General features: G+C 42.2%; 1 protein-coding gene across 2 annotated transcripts in view; it reads left to right on the top strand.

Moving 5' to 3' along the window:
• The window catches only part of LOC112110133 (S-adenosyl-L-methionine-dependent tRNA 4-demethylwyosine synthase), a 124,347-nt gene that overhangs the window by 12,161 nt on the left and 93,659 nt on the right, over positions 1-18,527 (top strand). For both annotated transcript variants that reach the window (XM_024204981.2, XM_024204982.3), the window contains exon 9: positions 10,373-10,499. In XM_024204981.2, coding sequence (XP_024060749.1) covers positions 10,373-10,499 — 127 coding nt within the window. The remainder of the gene's footprint in view (positions 1-10,372; positions 10,500-18,527) is intronic.

The following is an 18,527-nucleotide window of genomic DNA, read 5'->3' as shown; positions in this document are numbered from 1 at the left end:
ATATTTAATCTACCTCTGTGGGAGATGGTAGCTATGTTGACAGGATAAGCTCTCCCTTCGACATAGCACTGTCTAGGTCGGTATAACCTGCATCACTCAGGGGTGTGGATTTTTCATACCCTGTCGTGATGTAGTTATACTGATGTAAGTTTATAGTTGTAGACCTGGCCTCAGTGAGGCTGGGGGTAAGACTCTTGTATTTCCTCTAGCTATGCATTGGCTGTGTGTGTTAATGTCTGAAAGTTGCATTTCATTCTTCTCTTAAAAATTGCTTGTCCAGGATAGGTTTCTTAACTGCAGCCATATCCTTCTATCAATTTTAATGTAAAACTCCAGTTGACTTCAGTGGAGCTCCATACACAGAACAATGGCAGGGTATGACCATATAAATGCTGCATGCGAGAGGCTAAATGGGTGGCTGTCTGTATCATTAGCTGTGAGAATGAATGGCTTTGCCTCCGTGATGAATCTCCTGGGGAATATGCAGACTGACTTACTAATGGATTTGTGCAAATGCTTGAATTGTGGAATGATCCCATAGGTGCAGTCATTTATTGTAATAAAAATAAGCACCGAAGATGTGATATTAACATGCAGAAGAATCTGAAATGTGAAACTAATTCTTCATTATAGAGTGGTCTGATTTCCAAGATGGAAGGTACCATTGTTGGTTAAGTCCAAGGCATCCTTCTTTATAGAGTTGTCCTTGCTTTAGCTGCTGTGCATTAGTGCAATGAGAGCTTTTGTCTTTCAAATTAAGATTATTTTAAAAACCAATTTACAGAATATGGAGTTGCACATGTTCAGTACTTAAATTCACAGGGCCTGATTCTGATCTCACACTGACTCTACTGAAATCAATGGAATTACATCACTCTGACTTAAAATGGGATGAGAGACCAGAAAGGGGCCTAAAATCTATTTGTAGAATACGTTGTTGTATCTTAGCTTCTGCTTTTTTTTTATTTTTTTTTACAGTGCTGATCTATAAATATTTCAGGCTTTACTATATGATGTCAATCTCGTCCTTCCAATATTCCTGTGGCTTTGGGATGTACACTTGCACATTTCCTTTGTGCGTAGGAGGCAGTAAAAGATAATTTTTGAATATTTTTAGGACCTAATTTTGATCTCTTGTATGGCTGTGTAAGGAGTGGTGACAGAGATTTGAAAGCCTGGGATGTCTAGTCATAAATCCTTGTTGTCTTGATTTTTATGCCATGGCAGCATGAGCGAGGTCATGACAGCAGCATCTTAATAAAGAATGTTTGTTCAGATCTCTGCAGTTAATCTTCATTTAATTTTGCTGAATGAAATTCCATCTCCCATTACATGACTTGCTGGGAAATCTAGACTAGATTTTTGTTTTATGTATTGCCTTTCACACACTGCAAGTTTCTTAGGATTATACAAAATACGGCATTTGATATAGGCAGCAGACCTTTTCTCATAATGCAAGGAATAGTGGACTTAAAAACCGATAAAAGGAAATACTTTTTTTACATGACAAAGAGCTAACTTGTGGAACTCTTTGCCAAAAGCTAAAATGGAAGCCAAGTCCTTAATAGAATTCAAGAAAGCGATTAGATCTTCATATAGGGGTTCTCAACCTTTTTCTTTCTGGAGCCTCTCCAGTGTGCTATAAAAACTCCACGGCCCACCTGTGTCACAACAACTGGTTTTCTGCATATAAAAGCCAGGGCCAGCATTACGGGGTAGCAAGTAGGGCAATTGCCCGGGGCCCCACGCCATAGGGGACTCCGCAAAACTAAGTTGCTCAGGCTTCTGCTTTAGCCCCAGGTGGTGGGACTTACAGTCCCTGGCTTCAGCCCCATGCACGAGCTTCAACTTTCTGCCCTGGGCCCCGGTGAGTCTAACACTGGTCCTTCTTGGTGGACTCCCTGAAACTTGCTTGTGGCCTCCCAGGGTGCCCCGGACCCTGCATGAGAGCCACTGTGAAAAATCCACAGTTTTATAAAACTGGATAAATAAATTCCAAGGCATATTAAAAATCTCCATGCTTCAGGACATAAGGCAACCACTAACTGATGGGTGGTTAGGAATAATTAGTCCATTTGGGAGGTTACTCCATAAGTTGTCCACCATGGGATTTCTTGCACCTTTCTCTGAAGCATCTGGTACTGGTAATTCAGAGACAGGATGCTAGATTAGATGGAATGCAGCCTGACCTAGCAAGGTAATTCCTATGTTTTCTTGCCGTTAGCTATAATTTCAATTTTGTTGCTTTTCAAACAGAGAATTTGGCTTGGTTTTATTCCCCCAACCAGCTTTTGTTTAGCAGAGGAAGGTGTTGGCTTGTGATAGATTTAACAGCTACTTCTGGTTTTGATTGATAAAAATGTGGTGCACCTTCTCTGTCCTCTAAAGTAAACACATTTCTGGGGAGTTATCAGATAAATGTGAAATTTAATAGATGTATTTTTAGCCTTTAAAGCTGTGGTCATTAATCACAGGGATATTGTTTCTTAATGCAGTGTGTCTCTCACAGCTGGATGATTGTGATAAACTAGAAATACAGATCTGTCCTACCAAAAGGAATTGCTTTATTAACCTTCATATTTATAAACTACATTTATGAATAATAATAATAATCACCTAACTTTTTTGGATCTGTTGAGAGGTAATCACGCATGCATATTTTCCTTTGTACCATCTTAATATTAATGTTATTGTTTTGTTTTCCAAAACAAACAACTTTAATGTTGTGTGTGGACACAGTTGCAAAGTTTAAAATACAAGGGGGGGGGGGGAGAAAAGAAAAGGGTTGGTTGGAAATGAACCATGTGTTCAGGATGGAATTGAAGTGGGGGACTAGGAGTCAAGACTTTAGGATACTATTCCTGTTCTGCCACAGATTCACTGTGTGTCCTTGGGAGGGGTCACTTGACCTCTCTTGGCTCATTTTGCCATCTTGTAAAACGGGGTGGATATTTACTCAACTCCCGTGGGGTTTGTAAACCTCCATGTTCATACATTTATTTGAGACCCTTTAAAATTTTATCATTGTGAAAGGCCAAATCTTACTGTCTTCCCTTAAACAAAACTCTGAGTGAAGTTGGTGGGAGCTTTCCTTGAGTAAGGACAACAGGTGTTGGTTCAAAATCTGTGCAAGAAACATGGTGTCAGCAGTTGGTATCCAAACTTAACTGAGTGAGCTTAGCGTTCTGAACTGTAAAGCTTCACAACTAACAACCAAGAGCATGTGCACAACTGGAGTAGGGTTGCCAGATGTCTGGCTTTCGACTGGAATGCCCGGTCTAAAAGGGACCCTGGTGGCTCCGGTCGGCAGTGCTGACCAGGCCATTAAAAGTCCAGGCAGCGTCGCAGCAGGGGCCCAGGGCTAAGGCAGGCTCCCTGACTGCCCTAGCTCCACGAGGCTCCCAGAAGCGGCAGCCAGGTCCCTGTGGCCCCATGGCACATGGTGGGCCAGGGAGGCTCTGTGTGCTGCCCCCGCCCGAGTACTGGCTCCCTAGCTCCCATTGGCTGGAAACTGCAACCAATGGGAGCTGTGGGACGGCACCTGCAGGTACAAGGGCAGTGCACGGAGCTGCCTGGCCATGCCTCTGCCTAGGGGCTGCAGGGACTTGGCGGCCACTTCCTGGGAGCCATGGTAAGTGCCGCTGGGACCCCGCAGCCCCTCTCACACTGTCGAAGTGTTTGGCATAGTCCCTAAATGGCAGTTAACTCTGAAAGTTTGTCTTCTGTCTTGCCAAAGCGTGCTCCTTTTCTCTAAAGGTGGGGTTATTCCGAAATATGTTACCCATCAGGTCCTTTCTTCATTTTAAGGTGATGCACAGCTTTGCTTCCATCAGCAAATTGGTTGATTTTTGTTTTGAGCACTTCAGAGAGTTGATGGACAGAAATCCCTCTCTGTCATTTGTGGCAATAGCACCTTGTGCTGCGACTGAGATTGAGACTCTGTTGTGCGAGGTGTTATACTTTCTTGCTATGTGTATGTATGTCTATCCTGAGTTTAAATACACAAGATGGACAAAGGGTAGGAGAAAGGAAGTAGTATTAACTCAATTTTACAGATGTAAACACGGCCTAAGCATGCTGTAAGCTGATTATTAAACTGTACCTGTACCCAGAGGTTACTCCATACCCGTTTACAAAACCATGCCATGGAGTTTGTCTTGGTTCATAGTACAACTAGGTCTTAGCCAGGGAAACAGTGTTAACCTGTTTCTGCCAATAACCTTATATAATTGTAACTCTATGGGTGCTAATCTTGCTCTACTGATGAGCGCAGTGTTGGCCTGTTGTATACACTTGCGACGTGTGTAGGCTAGGAAATGACCTGTGGTTGATCAAGGATACTGACCCATCTCAAGTGGGGTTGAAAATAGCTCGGCCTCTAGGCAAGGAGAAATTGGGCTTGACTTGATTTGGGGTGCAGGAGGGGGCTCTGGGCTGGGGTTGAGGGGTTCGAAGTGCAGGAGTGGGCTCTGGGCTGGGGTGGACCGTTGGGCTGGGGGTGAGTCCGACTAGGGGTGTGGGTTCTGGGGTAGGGCTGGGATCGAGTGGTTTGGAGGGCAGGAGGGGGATTAGGGCTGGGTCAGAGGGTTGGGACACGGGAGGGGGTCAGGGGTTCAGGCTCTGGGCAGCTCCCACCTCAAGCAGCTCCCAGAAGCAGTGGCATATCTGCCCTTTGGCTCCTATGCGGAGACGCGGCCAGACGGCTCTGCACCCTGCGCTGTCCGCAGACACCGCCCCCGCAGCTCCCATTGGCCATGGTTCCTGGCCAACGGGAGCTGCAGAGCTGGCGCTTGGGGCAAGGGCAGCGCGTGGAGCCCCCTGTCTGCCCCTACAGGTAGGAACGGAAGTGGGAGATGCTGCTGCTTCCGGGACCCGCGCGGAGCCTGCCTTAGCCCCGCTGCGCCGCTGACCAGCTGGTGTTCAGTGATTCAGCTGAGGTCTTAGTCTGAATTGGAACAGACCTATTAGCTCATCTAGTCCATATTCTTGCCAGGACAGTGTTATTTCCTGTGGTCAAGGCCCTTTGTTTTTGTTTTGTTTAAAAATTCATGGGAATTTATCAGTGTTTATTACAATAATTAAAAAATGGGTGAAAAATCAGTGCAAAAAATTAACGTAAGTCTTTCTGGGTAAATATCAGGGTTAATATTGGGGGATGGGAGGACCAAAAGAAAGCAACAAATAGAGAAAAGTAAGAGTATTGGAAATAAGAGTAGTTTAATGCCGCGGTTTATTTCATGAACTTTACATTAAGTACGTATAGTGCATGTGTATCTTCCACTCAATTGCCTTGCATTGACACTTAGATATTAGATTAACTTAACATAAACATAATAGACTGGATTTTCTTAACATAATCAGTATTTTTGTGTACTCGTGTGGTACAAAATTTGAGTCAAAAATCAGTAAAAACTGAAATCAAAGGGCCTTACTTATGGTGTATTTTTCTAAGACTTTCTCTCTTCCGGTTTTACATGTTTGAGACAGTGGGGCTTTTAGCACTTCCCTTGGGTGGCTGATAATCCTGCCTAAATTTTCCCTTTTATTTTTAAAAGCAGCAAAGAGTCCTGTGGCACCTTATAGACTAACAGATGTATTGGAGCATGAGCTTTCATGGGTGAATACCCACTTCCCTTTTATTTTTGTTCATTATTGCTAGTTCTGTCCCCTTAGATAACATTAAGTAACTCTGTCTCCTTGGTGTTTGCGCGCTTCAAATATTTGTAGAGTATCCTTCATTAAAAAGGTTGGATTTGACTAGAAAACCAGTCTTCCATAAGCCAGGCCAACTTCTGAAGGTCCTTAGCATGTTTCTCCTGGGAGAATAAGTAATGGTCTGGACCATCTGTGAAACAGAGTTTTATCTTTTGGACATTATGGGTGGCAGCTGCCATGCTAGAGTAGAGAATTGTATAGTGAGTTACATCAACAGATTTTCTTCAGCTGTGACCCACTGAGAATGAGAGCCACATTTAATGGGAGGTTAAAAAGACTTAAATTAACTGTGTGCGTAGTTTAAATTGAAATGGCTAATTTTATCCACAGAGTGTGTTTTAAATATCTTGAATTCTACGTAACGAAGCCAAAAATGCAGCTGAGGAGTTTTGACAGTTTCAACTATAACCATCTGTGGAGGTGTTCTCCTCCATGTCTGCAGATATCGGCAGGACCCCAAATAAACACACGCTGCTGAAAGAATTTTACGTTTTGTGTGTGCTTTCCAGGCATATTTGTAAGAAATGCATAGAAAGAAGCATTTGAAACATTTGAGCTGTGAATTTGCAGATAATGAATGTTGCACTGCTTTCGATTCCTATCCTAACCAGGAATACAGAACCTTCTCTACTGAATTGGTCAACTGATCCCCTGTTCTGCCTTTTGTAATGGCTAATACTTGGTCGTTCAGAGGAAGGTGGATTTCTCTGGCTTGTTCCATAAAGTGCCTAGCTGATTGTGTTGTGCTGTACTTATAGGAATAAAGAGAAATACATTTCTTCCTGACCCAAGATTGAGGTCAGTTTGTGTCCGCAAGCATGAGGTGTAATTGTCCTTATTTAAGTCCCAATGAAGTAGAGTAGCAGAACTCCTACAGGCTTCAGGATTTGGGCCGTAAGTAGCAAAAATCTGAATCCCCAAGTTTTCATTGTCCATGGACTTCTGCTGCCTGTGAATATAGAACAGAAGGACGGGTGTTTGGCTTGTTTTATTGGCAGCCACATTATTTCAAGGGCAAAGAAAAGCTGGCTGTAGCCACTACTTGCTTGATTTGTTACCGAAAGACAATAAACTTGCCTTAGATTTACTTCAGTGTGTCTTGCTAAATCACCCTTGGAAGTTTGCTCTCTGTGCTAAGTTGTTTACTTTTGTTCTTTTCTTTCAAATCCTAAATAACAAACATGAAAGGTTTATTATTAAGCAAATGAATAAATACAACTCCTAGGGCAGCGAGTTGCTTTTCCCCTCAAGAAACGTCTTGGATTGAATACTTACCAAACACAAAACAAATTGGGTACTCAGCTAAGATTGGAACAAATGATTGGTGTCCTGTTTACACACTTTGAAATCAGCCTTGAAAAAAAGTGGTAGACAGTCTCTTAAAGGTAGGAAAAAATAAGAATTTATTTTTTTAATTTAAATATACAGATTTCGATTATGTTTTTCTAATTAAATAGACTCTTTATGCTTCAGTACTTTGCTGAGATAATACAGTGAGTGTAGTATATAGAACAATAGATCTGCTAGGACACTTAATCATGCAAGATGACTTTTCTTGTATTCAAAGATTGGTTCTGTATATGATAATTTATTTGTACTGCACACTTATGTGAATGACTACATTTAATACGGCAACACAGATACACATTGTGATCTCTACTCCTGTGAAAGGGAATGCTGCTGCATCAGTACATTTTGTCCTGCCCTCAGAGGGAGAACAAGAGGCAATGGGTTCAAACTACAGTAAAGCAGATTTAGATTAACTCTCAGGAAAAACTTCCTAACTGTAAGAACAGTAGGACAATGGAGCAAACTGCCTAGGGAAGACATGGAAGCTACTTCACTGGCCATTTTCAAAGAGAGGCTGGATAGCCATCTGTCTTGGACAAATCCTGCATCTTGGCACGAGTTAGCCCAGGTGACCCTTGTGATCCCTTCTAGCCCTATGGTTCTATGCTTCTATGCGGTACAAGAGCTGAAATTTACCTTGTTACTCACGTTGAGTAATGCTGCACTCCGATAAGTCAATGGGACTACTCTGAGTAAGGTACTGCCCACCTTGAGTTAAGAGGAGAGCAGAATCTAGCCCAGACTTAAATTATAGCTTTTAGAGAGAGGGCTGTTCAGTGTTCAGTACTTACGTAAAAGATGACTAACTTACCTTCTCCCTGCTTATGTATGAAGCTTTTTCAGTAACATCAATATTTTATTGTCCAAGTGTCTTGATGAGTGAAGATGGAGTCTTATATTGGACTTAGAAACCTATTTATATTGACAAGAGGGCTGTATGTAAGACACGTGAGGTAATTGTCCTGCTCTACTTGGCACTGGTGAAGCCTCAGCTGGAGTATAGTGTCTTTAGGAAAGATGTGGATAAATTGGAGAGAGTCCAGAAGAGAGCAACAAAAATGGTGAAAAGTTTTAGAAAACCTGATCTATAAGGAAATGTTAAAAAAAAATGGGCATGTTTAATCTTGAGAAAAGAAGACTGAGAAGGGACCTGCTAATAGACTTCAGATAAGTTAAGGGTTGGTATAAAGAGGATGGTGATCAGTTGTTCTCCATGTCCATTGAAGGTGGGAGAAGTAGTAATGGGCTTAATCTGCAGCACTGGAGATTTACGTTAGATATTAGGAAAAACTTTCAAACTATAGGGGTAGTTAAGCTCTGGAATAGGGTTCCAAGGAAGGTTGTGGAATCCCCAATCACTGGAGGATTTTAAGAACAGGTTGGACAAACACCTGTCAGGGATGGTCTAGGTTTACTTGGTCCTGCCTCAGCACAGGGGGCTGAACTTGATGACTTCTCAAGCTCCCTTCCAGCTCTACGTTTCTGTGATTTATATTAGTGACTGGGTGCTTTATGTTGTGGACCTTTTAAGAAAGTTTAGATGCATTACACAAATATTGGTAGAATTGCTGATGTAATGCTGTACTTGTATTTTAGAACGGTTTTTGAACAAACTGAATGCACTAAGCAAAAGTTGGACCAGATCTTACTAGTTTAGTAAGGGCCAGATTCTGTTATGTTCTGATGACTGATGCCTACTGCACAAGTAGGCCTATTGAAATCAACAGGTACTACTTCAATATGAACAGGTAAGGTACTACTCCAATATGAAAGGGGGTTAGAATCTTCTATCCCATATGACTTCCCGGAAGCAATGGCAAACTGAATTCTTTGATGGTTCTGAGCTGGCTCTAAGTGTTTTCTGAAAACTTCTTGGAGTTCAAATGAAATACATATGTGTGTCTTGAGAACTGTTTGAGTTACTGAATCTGGTCAGGAAGACCATGTGGAGCTCAGGAAATTAAGAGCAATTGTTTGATTAGTATCTGTTTCTTTAATAGGAAGTAGAGATAAGCCAAAACTGGAAAAAATTATTGGAACTTCCTGGTACATAGTGTGTGTGTGTGGAGGGGGAGTCGGGCTGTGTGTGTGTGTGTGTGGGGATGGGGGGGGGAGGCTATTGATTTAAAATAGACCTAGATCAGGGGTGCTGATTAAAATGGACCTGGTTGTGAAACAACTTGATTTTTGGGAAATCAGAATGACTCCATTTTTAAACACCATTTGTCTGTAATGTGTATATTTTCTTTGAAATATTTAAGGACAAACATAGTACACCTTCCATCAAATATCAAAGTAATTATTTACACTTCCATGTGTGCTGTCCAGGCAACTATAAATGGCAATACAATCTCAGAAGTGACACTCATACAGCAAGGGATTCACAATTATGATGTACTCTTTTTTTGGCCCTCTTTTAACTTTATACTAATTTGTGTTATTTCTTTATTCATGTCAAACTAGACTTCGGGGATTAGCCATATTTGTAGCATTGTATCTCTGGAGAGCCCAATACTCTTGTTATACTGTGGCTGATAATGGTGGCTCTAATCTTAGTTGGGTTCCGTGATGAGATTTAGTAGCTTATTTCTAAACAATGCAGTTGGTTGGGTTTGCATCGATAGTCCTGAACTGATGCAGCGTCACAGCATGAACGGACAAGTTATGTTTCTGGAGTGGGTGATGCTCCAGATAGATATAAAACAGAGGTCTGAAGCACTGGCCAGGAAAGGTCCTATGGTACTTAGTGTAAGAGTAGGAGAAACATTCCATGTCTCCAAGTCAGTAAATTGTCTTGCCTATCTAAAACCCTTCAGTGTTTTAAAACGGTTATGGGCATTCTTCACTGACCTGTGCTAAATAACTGTGCAGTGCTGAGCACTATTGGAACTACTTTTTACCCAAGAGGTGGCTGTAGTTTACTGGCAGGGAGAAGTGATCCCTGCACATACGGATCAGTTGTAAAGCACTTGGAGATGAAAGTCACTATGGCTGGGGATTTTCAAAGGAATTTATGGGAATTAGGTTCCCAAATCCCATTGACTTTCTATGGGATTTAGATGCCAAACTCCATTAGACTCCTTTGTAAATCCAGGTAGTTAAGTGTTTTGGACAGCATGACGAAGAGGTGGAGTGGAATAATGGACGATCAGCTTTTAACAAATGAATTCCATGAGTGCCAGGTTCATCTTGGTGTGCCAGAATTGTTATCCAGTTTAATAGCTGTGATTTGAGATTGCTAGGAATATTCCTATGTCTAAATATTGCATATTCAGCTAAATGATTGTAATTAATTCTCTTTTAACAGAAAGAATGTGAACTTGAGGAAGAAGCTGGCAGGACAGGTCCATCTCAGCAGAGCAGTGGGAAAAATGAGGAGAGTGAAAGGAGGGAGATGATCACTCCAGGTCTTAGAGATGCACTTACGAAACAAGGTGAGGGTCCATAAAGATGGTGTGCAGACCAGATTCTGGATCAGGCTTCAAAAAGTTTTTGTGTGTATAGATTTTTTTATCAGAAAGGGTGCAATGTAAGGATTGCAAAGAAAGGATTGAGCTATTGTATGCCTTTTGTTTATGGTGGGTTCCATGATGCCTGCATAATAGATATGGGACGGTCTTTTTGTAGGTGTCACCCTCCTGCTGCAAAGTTCGGACACTAGTGAAATTACTGAAACCAAGCAGTCCAGACCTAAAATCCTTTATTGGGCACGGCAGCTCTTGAAGTCATAAACAGTAGTGACGGAACAGGAATTTTGGAGTCTAGAGGGCACCAATCTTCTTCGTGAGCCAGTTTGTTAATGTTTTGGGGAGAAAACACCCTGGTGCATATCCAGCTCCCAAAAGAGAGGGCTTTTGAAGGGCATTTGAAAATTGGCCTCACTTCTAATATTTTAGTCCAGTACTGTCTTCTCAGTTTCATACTCTGATTTCAGTGCTGAAATTCATTTCCCAAAGATAAATTCATTCAAATGAATGGAGGAACACTGGAGGAAAACTAGATAATGACTTCTCTCAAGAACCATACAGAACGATGTTAATGGACTTAAGGCCATTATTTTAAAAAACATGTATGCGAGAATGCATGAAAAATGCCAGATTTACAGCTCTGCAGACCAAAAGCCTCAATCCCCAGAACAGGTACAGCTTGGGCAAAGGTAGCACAATGCTCTGCAATGTAGCTCAAGGGCGTATGAGAGAGTAGTTTGGTCTTCAGCTCTAAAGATGAGAGGGGAGTTTAGTTTTCATGCCCATTCACGCATTAGACCCTCTGCTGAAGCTTCTGAAAAAGGGTATCTGTTGTGATACGGATGTCTAACTTAATAGCTGGACTGAGATAGGCCACAGCTGTTAGAAACAAGTTCACTTTCTGTAACATTTGCAGTCACTGACAACTTGATCTAGCTTCTTTGACCTGGTCACCTGAAGGTGACCCAACTCCCTGTCCCAGCCATCCAGTCTTGTCACATGGTTGGTTTTTTTTTTTTTTTTTTTTTTTAAATTAACTTAGACCAGATGTAAAAGAAGTGGGAAATTAATAAAACTCAGAGTTAGAATAAAAGAATCTAGCAAAGGCCTCGTAAGAAATAAAGTGCTGCAAAACTTGGCCACTAACCTGTAGTGCCTCCATGTGGGTACCTGCCTTGCTACTTGCTGACACCTTTGGAAGCCTGAAGTGTCTCCCACACGTCCAGGTTGCTTAAGTCTTTTTTGCCTTTGTCGCCAAAGGTCATAATTTCGGTGAGAAATGCAGTGTAAACTGCTGCAAAGTAGTTGAATATGTGGTGCACTTTTGAGTGCTTTCCCTTTATAACTTTAAGGTCAAATCCTGTCTTAGGAGCAGGGATGCTGGTAGATGCGTAGGGTGGAGAGGGAATGTGAAAAGGGATGGATGGTATGCAAAGCAGTAGCATCTATTGGAGATAGTAGCACGTGCAGTAGCTGCCTGGGAATTTGGGTTCTGGCTGTTCCCTGGGTTGGAAGATTGACCCAGATGTGCTAGGCAGCATGGCAGCTGGTACCCCGCTAAGTGATCTGTGGAGTCCTAAGGAGGAATCTTGCTCTGCTACCACATGGACGTGAGGGGAGAGGCTTTTACTGTCTTTCAGTTGGTGAAACACTTTGATGATAGGAAGTGATTATAAATGCTGCTTATAGCCCTGGCCCTTTGATATGCTGGGGGCCATCAACTGCCGTGGGAGCTGAGGATGATCAGCATCTTGTGGGATAGGGCCCTATGTTTGCATTGCAGTGCCCTGCCCTATTGTGAGGCTGCATTATGTCTTCAGGAAGGGTGAAGCAAAGTGACGGCAATGATTCAGGCAGCTTCACTTTTCCAATTGCCTTTAATTTGCTTTGGTGGTGTGGCTCTGACGAGAGATCTATTTATTTGGTGTTACATAAAAAAACATTCAGTTAGATGATCAAAATTGCACACAGAGCCCACTTTTCTACAAATCAAGTTTTAAACACCAGGGCAGATCGACCTGAGAAATTTCATCATTTGAGACCTTCAGGGAAAAGTGGAAGAATTCACTTTCCTGTTGGCAGATTCATTTTTTTTAGGTACATGTGTGATTTACATTTCCTTTCTGGAACATGCCAGCAATCACAGCTGGATGAATAAACCTGCAGTCTCCAAAGAGTTAATTTTAGCTTGCCCGTTTCTGTTAAATTAAAACCTCTCAGTGCAACACTTTCCCACTGTGCACAGAGTACACTATATTCACAAAGCATCAGAGCAGCCTGCTCTATAGGGGTTTAATTTGCCCTCCTTCTGTTTTCACATGTCAAAACAAACATTCTTCCGGAGATCAGACTATATAGACATATTTACATGGTGGTTTAAAAAAAAAAAAAAAAAGTGCAGAGGATTCAAAAGATCATATAATTTATGTAGCAGTTACTGGTTGCTATGGGTTAAACTTCACTTTCTTTTCAACGTTATCCCTGAGGGCATAATTAGCTCAAAAGAGGTAAAAATCAGTGCTAGTGATTCAGAATGAAGCTGCTTCTTTAAAATTTAGTTGCAGAACACAAATTTGCTTTTGTCTCTTTAGACAATCTTAACGATCATTCGTTTATTTTTATTCACCTTCAGGCAAATTTATCTTGCTTGGTCTAGGTGACTTGAATATTGATTGAACAACTGGGCTTTATTTTAGCACCAGTTTAGCACCATGGATTTTCCACCAGTTAAATGTACTGTTACACTCAGGTTGTACAGCAGGGGTGGGCAAACTTTTTGGCCCGAGGGCCACATCTGGGTATGGAAATTGTATGGCGGGCCATGAATGCTCATGAAATTGGGGTTGGGCTTTGGGAGGGGGTGCAGGCTCTGGGGTGGGGCCAGAAATGAGGAGTTCAGGGTGTAGGTTGGGGTACAGGGGGGGAGGTGAGGGCTTTAGCTGGGGGTGCGGGCTCTGAGGTGGGGCTGAGGGTACAGGAGGGTGCTCTGGGCTGGGCCAAGGGGTTAGGAGGGTGGGAGGGGGATCAGGGCTGGGGCACAGGGTTGGGGCACAGAAGAGGGTCGGGGTGCAGGCTCCAGGTGGCGCTTACCTCAGTCAGCTCCCACTGGCCATGGTTCCTGACCAATGGGAGCTGCGGGGGCGGTGCTTGGGGTGGGGACAGCACACGTGGGAGCCAGAGGGGAGACATGCTGCTGCTTCTGGGAGCCGTGCAGAGCCATGGCACATGTGGAGTGGGGCAAGCCCCTGACCACTCCCTGGCTGGAGTGCCGGAGCAGGGCAAGTCCCCAACCCCACTCACCAACGGGAGCTCGAGGGCCGGATTAAAACGTCTGAAGGGCCGGATACGGCCCCCGAGCCGTAGTTTGCCCATCCCTGTTGTACAGGGTAATAGGAGCTTGTAGCTGTGTATTTACTGATTAGTTTAATAACGGCATTCTTCAATAGTTTCCTTCTATAAAAAGCTATAGTCAATTTTGTATAGTTAGGAGATGTTAATTCCCTCTCCCTCTTCAGTGTTAAATCTTGCATAAAGTTCATATGCAGGGTAAGCTGTTCAGTACTTCCAAATAACAAATATAACTTGAGAGAGAAAGAGAGAGAGTCTTAGCAATGAGTCTATTTCAAGTATTTGACTGTGGGTGTTATGTTTACAGTGATATTACTTTGCAGTGTTAATGTTATAGTAGATTTCATCTATTTAGGCAGACAGGAAATGAACTGAAAATAGAAATCAACCATTGATATTACTTTGTTTGCCAGAGCAAACAGTATGTAGCTAGAGCTGAGACATGGCTTATATTCCAACTCCTTTAGTTGCTTATAGTTTTTCAAAACAGTTCCTTCTTGGCTGAAACTTGGTATGCTTGGTCTTAAGATGAATTTTTGTGTGTAGAAAAGCTTACCTCTAATGACTTATAAGTGTTGGAGGCTGAATTCAGATGAGGAGGTAAACTTAAATGTGGCTTTAGCGTTAGAGGCACCCTTAAATTATGGTTATGATCAGAAGAGAGTGACAAAGTAAGTCCATTCTGAATCAACATATCTGTTCCTTGTGTGTAATCCAGGTCAGGTCTGCTTATTTTACTAATGCAAAAAATGTGGTAAACTTTTACACTATCCTGCTAGCTCTATAAAATCAGCGGTGGCCTAGGAAGTTGTATTCTGTTCTGGTTAATGAATCATTCATGGGATTTGAACTTCTTTATGATTTGCAGAATACTTATTATCGGTGAGAGACAAGTCAGAATGAACCCATCTTGACATGCAGATCCCAGGGTGAGGGCTGGGAATTAGAAAAATCATCATTTGTCTAGTAAGCAGACTTGTCTCCAAGTGATTTTTGTATCAATAAACATGATCCTCCCACAGTGCCAATTTTGAAGTCCATATTGAGGACTATAGCTACAGTCTTACGGTGCTTAAGAAGAGCACAGTAAAGAGAACCTTAAACAAGCGGGAATATAAATGCAAAAAAAAAAATAAGGCTGAGAACCCAAGTGGGGGGGGGGACGGGACTCCAAATAAGGCTTCTTCCATGTCTCCGTTAACTTGGGGTATGTCTACATTTCAGTCATGGGATGTGATTGCAGCTTGTGTAGATATACCTGAGTTAGCTTTAATCTAGCTAGTTTGGGGCCTGCGCAAAGAAGCTGTGGAAGCATTGGCTTTAGCGTGGGCTAGCTGCCTGGGTAATTATCCATGTGTATTTCACAGTATATATCCATTTTATACGTGTGTGTGTGTGTGTGTGTGTGTGTGTGTGTATGTGTGTATATATATGTATGTATAGATAGATGTATATAGATATGTACACACACACACACTGTGTGTGTGTATATATACGGTATATTGCACAGTATATATTTAGTACAATGTGCCTGAGGTACTGTTCCTTATATACTTACAAAGCAACCTGGGCCAAATTCTTCTGTTGGCTGGAACAACTTTGCTGAAGTCCAGTGGAATTGTTTTGTGTTTACACCAGTGTAAAAGAGAGCAGAATTTTCAGCCTTAATAATGTCCAGAATGTCCTCAGTTTCATGGGGCTTGATTTCTCAGCCGTGATGATGTTGCATTTAATTATAACCTTAATTTCCTGTTTGTTAGCTGAATGGTAATGGAAATGCCAAGTGATCGGGAATATCTATTGCAATAGTGCGTGTACTTTCTCTCATCCTGTTCTCTAATGTCAAAGAATCATCACATTATAGAAAATTGGTTTCTTATTTAATGGGCCTCGGTAGAAGAGAAATCCAAGGGAAAGCAATAGTAGAAGAGAATACAGTATCAGAAATAGCAGGGGCTATTTCAGTCCTGTAACGTCTTTGGTGCTCTCTCGTCCCATTAGGATGTCAATGTAGAGTGTTTTGATCTAAGATTTTCAGCGTGTGTGGGACATGCAGGCATTGACGTCAGGAATTGCTCAGGGTCCATTTTCCAAATGCTCAGCGTGTAGAGTTGAGGCCAGACTTTTAAAAGTACTCAGGAGCTCCCATTGTTGATTCGGATGGCCAGATTTTCAAAAGGGTTCAACACCCAATATTCTGAGCTCCGTTGAAAATCTGAGCTTGATTATGGGTGCTGAGCCCTTTTGAAACTTCTGGCCATAAAGGCTAAATGTGCTGTGAAAGTGATGCTGCATTCTGCATAGGCACTGTCACTGATTGTCTTAAGAAGCATGATGTACCGCTGCCTGGGTTGTATACTTAAGGTTATATTTTCATCTTTCAGACTTGGGGATAATACATGTGTAAATCCCTGTGCATCAAGATGAAAATAAAGCCCTTGAACTCCAGGGGGTGCTAGCAGTCTTCAGGCTGGGTTATGTATTGGTAACAACAGTGCAGTCACTGAAATGTATGCTATAGAACAATAGAATTCAAATGTTTGCCTTGGAAATATTAACCGTGAGTTGTTAAAACAACTAAAATAAAATAATTCTCACTCCAGTGCCTGTAAGCACAAGAATGCAGTGGTTTTAAAAGATGAGGCTCTAAATCTGTGAAATTTACTTAGAGAATTTGTGTATGTTTCAATAAATATGGAATATAAAGTTAAAGAAATAACACCTTAAGAGCAGGAGTTACGGAGGCTGAGCAGGGTCATGGTGTGGGAGCTGCCAAGAGCTCATGGAGAAGTGGCTGATCTTCATTTGCTAGTCTAGATGCATAGCATTTGTGGCACAAAGCGACAGAGTCCAGTGGCACATTATAGACAGACGTATTGGAGCATAAGCTTTCGTGGGTGAATTCACCCACAAAAGCTTATGCTCCAATACGTCTGTTAGTCTATAAGGTGCCATAGGACTCTTTTGTCACTTTTTACAGATCCAGACTAACACGGCTACCCCTCTGATACCTGATTAGTGGCACAGAAAGTAGTAATAATCGAGATTCTGTGGGCCTGATTAACCTTTTGCTTACGTCAGTGTAAGTCGATGAAGTTACAAATGTAAAACTGGTGGGGAGAAGAAATGGACTCTTGCTATTTTAGGTATATCTATTTTTCCAGGTTTTTTTGAAAGGGGACGGGACTTACTGGGGGGGAGGTTTTGAAGTCATGAGGCCTGTTAGGTTTAGACAAAATACAGGTTGTAGACATCAGGCAAGGATAAAATTCTCTCTGCATTCTTCATAATGCTGTCTGTCCAGACAATAGGAGGGGTGTGTTTTTTTTAGAAATTGAAAAAAGTCCTAGGCATAAGAATAAATGTGCTCAATTCATGAAATAACAGCTGGAGGAAAGAGATGGTTTTTTTTAAAGCAACAACTTGGTCTCTAGCAGCCAGTAAAACTGACACACACGTGTACACGGAGAATATACTCTGAAGTTTCCATCATGCTGCGCATATCTCTTTGTGCTTCAGTTTCCCCATCTGTAAAATGGGGATAATGATACTGACCTCCTTTTGTAAAGTGCTTTGAGATTTACTGATGAAAAGCACTGTGTAATAGCTAAGTGGTATTATTTATTAGTGCACCTAGAGGTTCAGGTAAGGGTAAGTTTTCATTAATAGAATGATAAATATACGCCAGCTCCTGTTATCAATGGTCACTGTATCACATCACCCCTGGGCAAACACTGCCTTCTGCCTTCTCAGTCCTCATCCTCAAAGGGAACCTGCACAAGAGCTGCAAAAGATGAGCCTGGGAGCTTAAATTTATAACTTTGCTAGACACGAAAAATCAGGGTCTTAATAAAGATACTGGATTTATGGCTTATTACAACAATGTGTAACCCGCTAATCCCCCCACTCCACTCTTTTTTTTTTTTTTTTTTGGTCCTATGACTGCAGGGGTGTTAACAGGCCACTTCACCTTGAATGGTCCCTTAGAATATGTGTTAACTACTTATGCTAAACTATCCTTTCCACCATTGATTTAGCTGTGATACTGGGAGTACTTTTCCCCGACCTGAAGAAGAGCTCTCTGTAAGCTCGAAAGGTTGCTTCTCTCACCAACAGAAATTGGTCCAATAAAAGGACCTCACCCACCTTTTCTCTCTAATGTCCTGGGACTAAGGCCATGTCAACACTACCACTTACATCCGTATAACTTGTTGCTCAGGAGTCTGAACCCCCCCCCCCCCCCCGAGTGACATAAGTTATTCCGACAGAAGTGCCAGTGTGGACAGCGCTATGTTGGTGGGAGAGCTTCTCCCATCAACATAGCTACGGCTGCTTGTGGAGGTGGGGTTTTTTATGTCGACAGGAGAGCTCTATTCTGCTGGCATAGAGCGGCTACGAGAGCAGTCTTATAGTGGTACAGCTGTATCGCTGTAAGCTCGCTAGTGTAGGTGTGGCCTAACACAGCTACGACACCACTGCAAACAACTAGTGATCACATCAGTCTTTTATGGGTGGGGGCTGGAGAGCTAATTTTACAAAAAGGATGGAAAATTAAACTTCCTGCAGTAATCAAAAGATTCCTCACTTGACCTCTTATCTCTGTTTCCTCCTGAAGTTGTGTTTGCTTTATTGTATGTAAAATCATAT

The sequence above is a fragment of the Terrapene carolina genome, unplaced genomic scaffold, assembly GCF_002925995.2.
Source record: "Terrapene carolina triunguis isolate 2854851 unplaced genomic scaffold, T_m_triunguis-2.0 Scaffold231, whole genome shotgun sequence".
Classification (NCBI taxonomy): Eukaryota; Metazoa; Chordata; order Testudines; family Emydidae; genus Terrapene; species Terrapene triunguis.
Note: the sequence above shows the minus strand (reverse complement) of the source record. Positions and strands in the feature narration are given on the sequence as shown.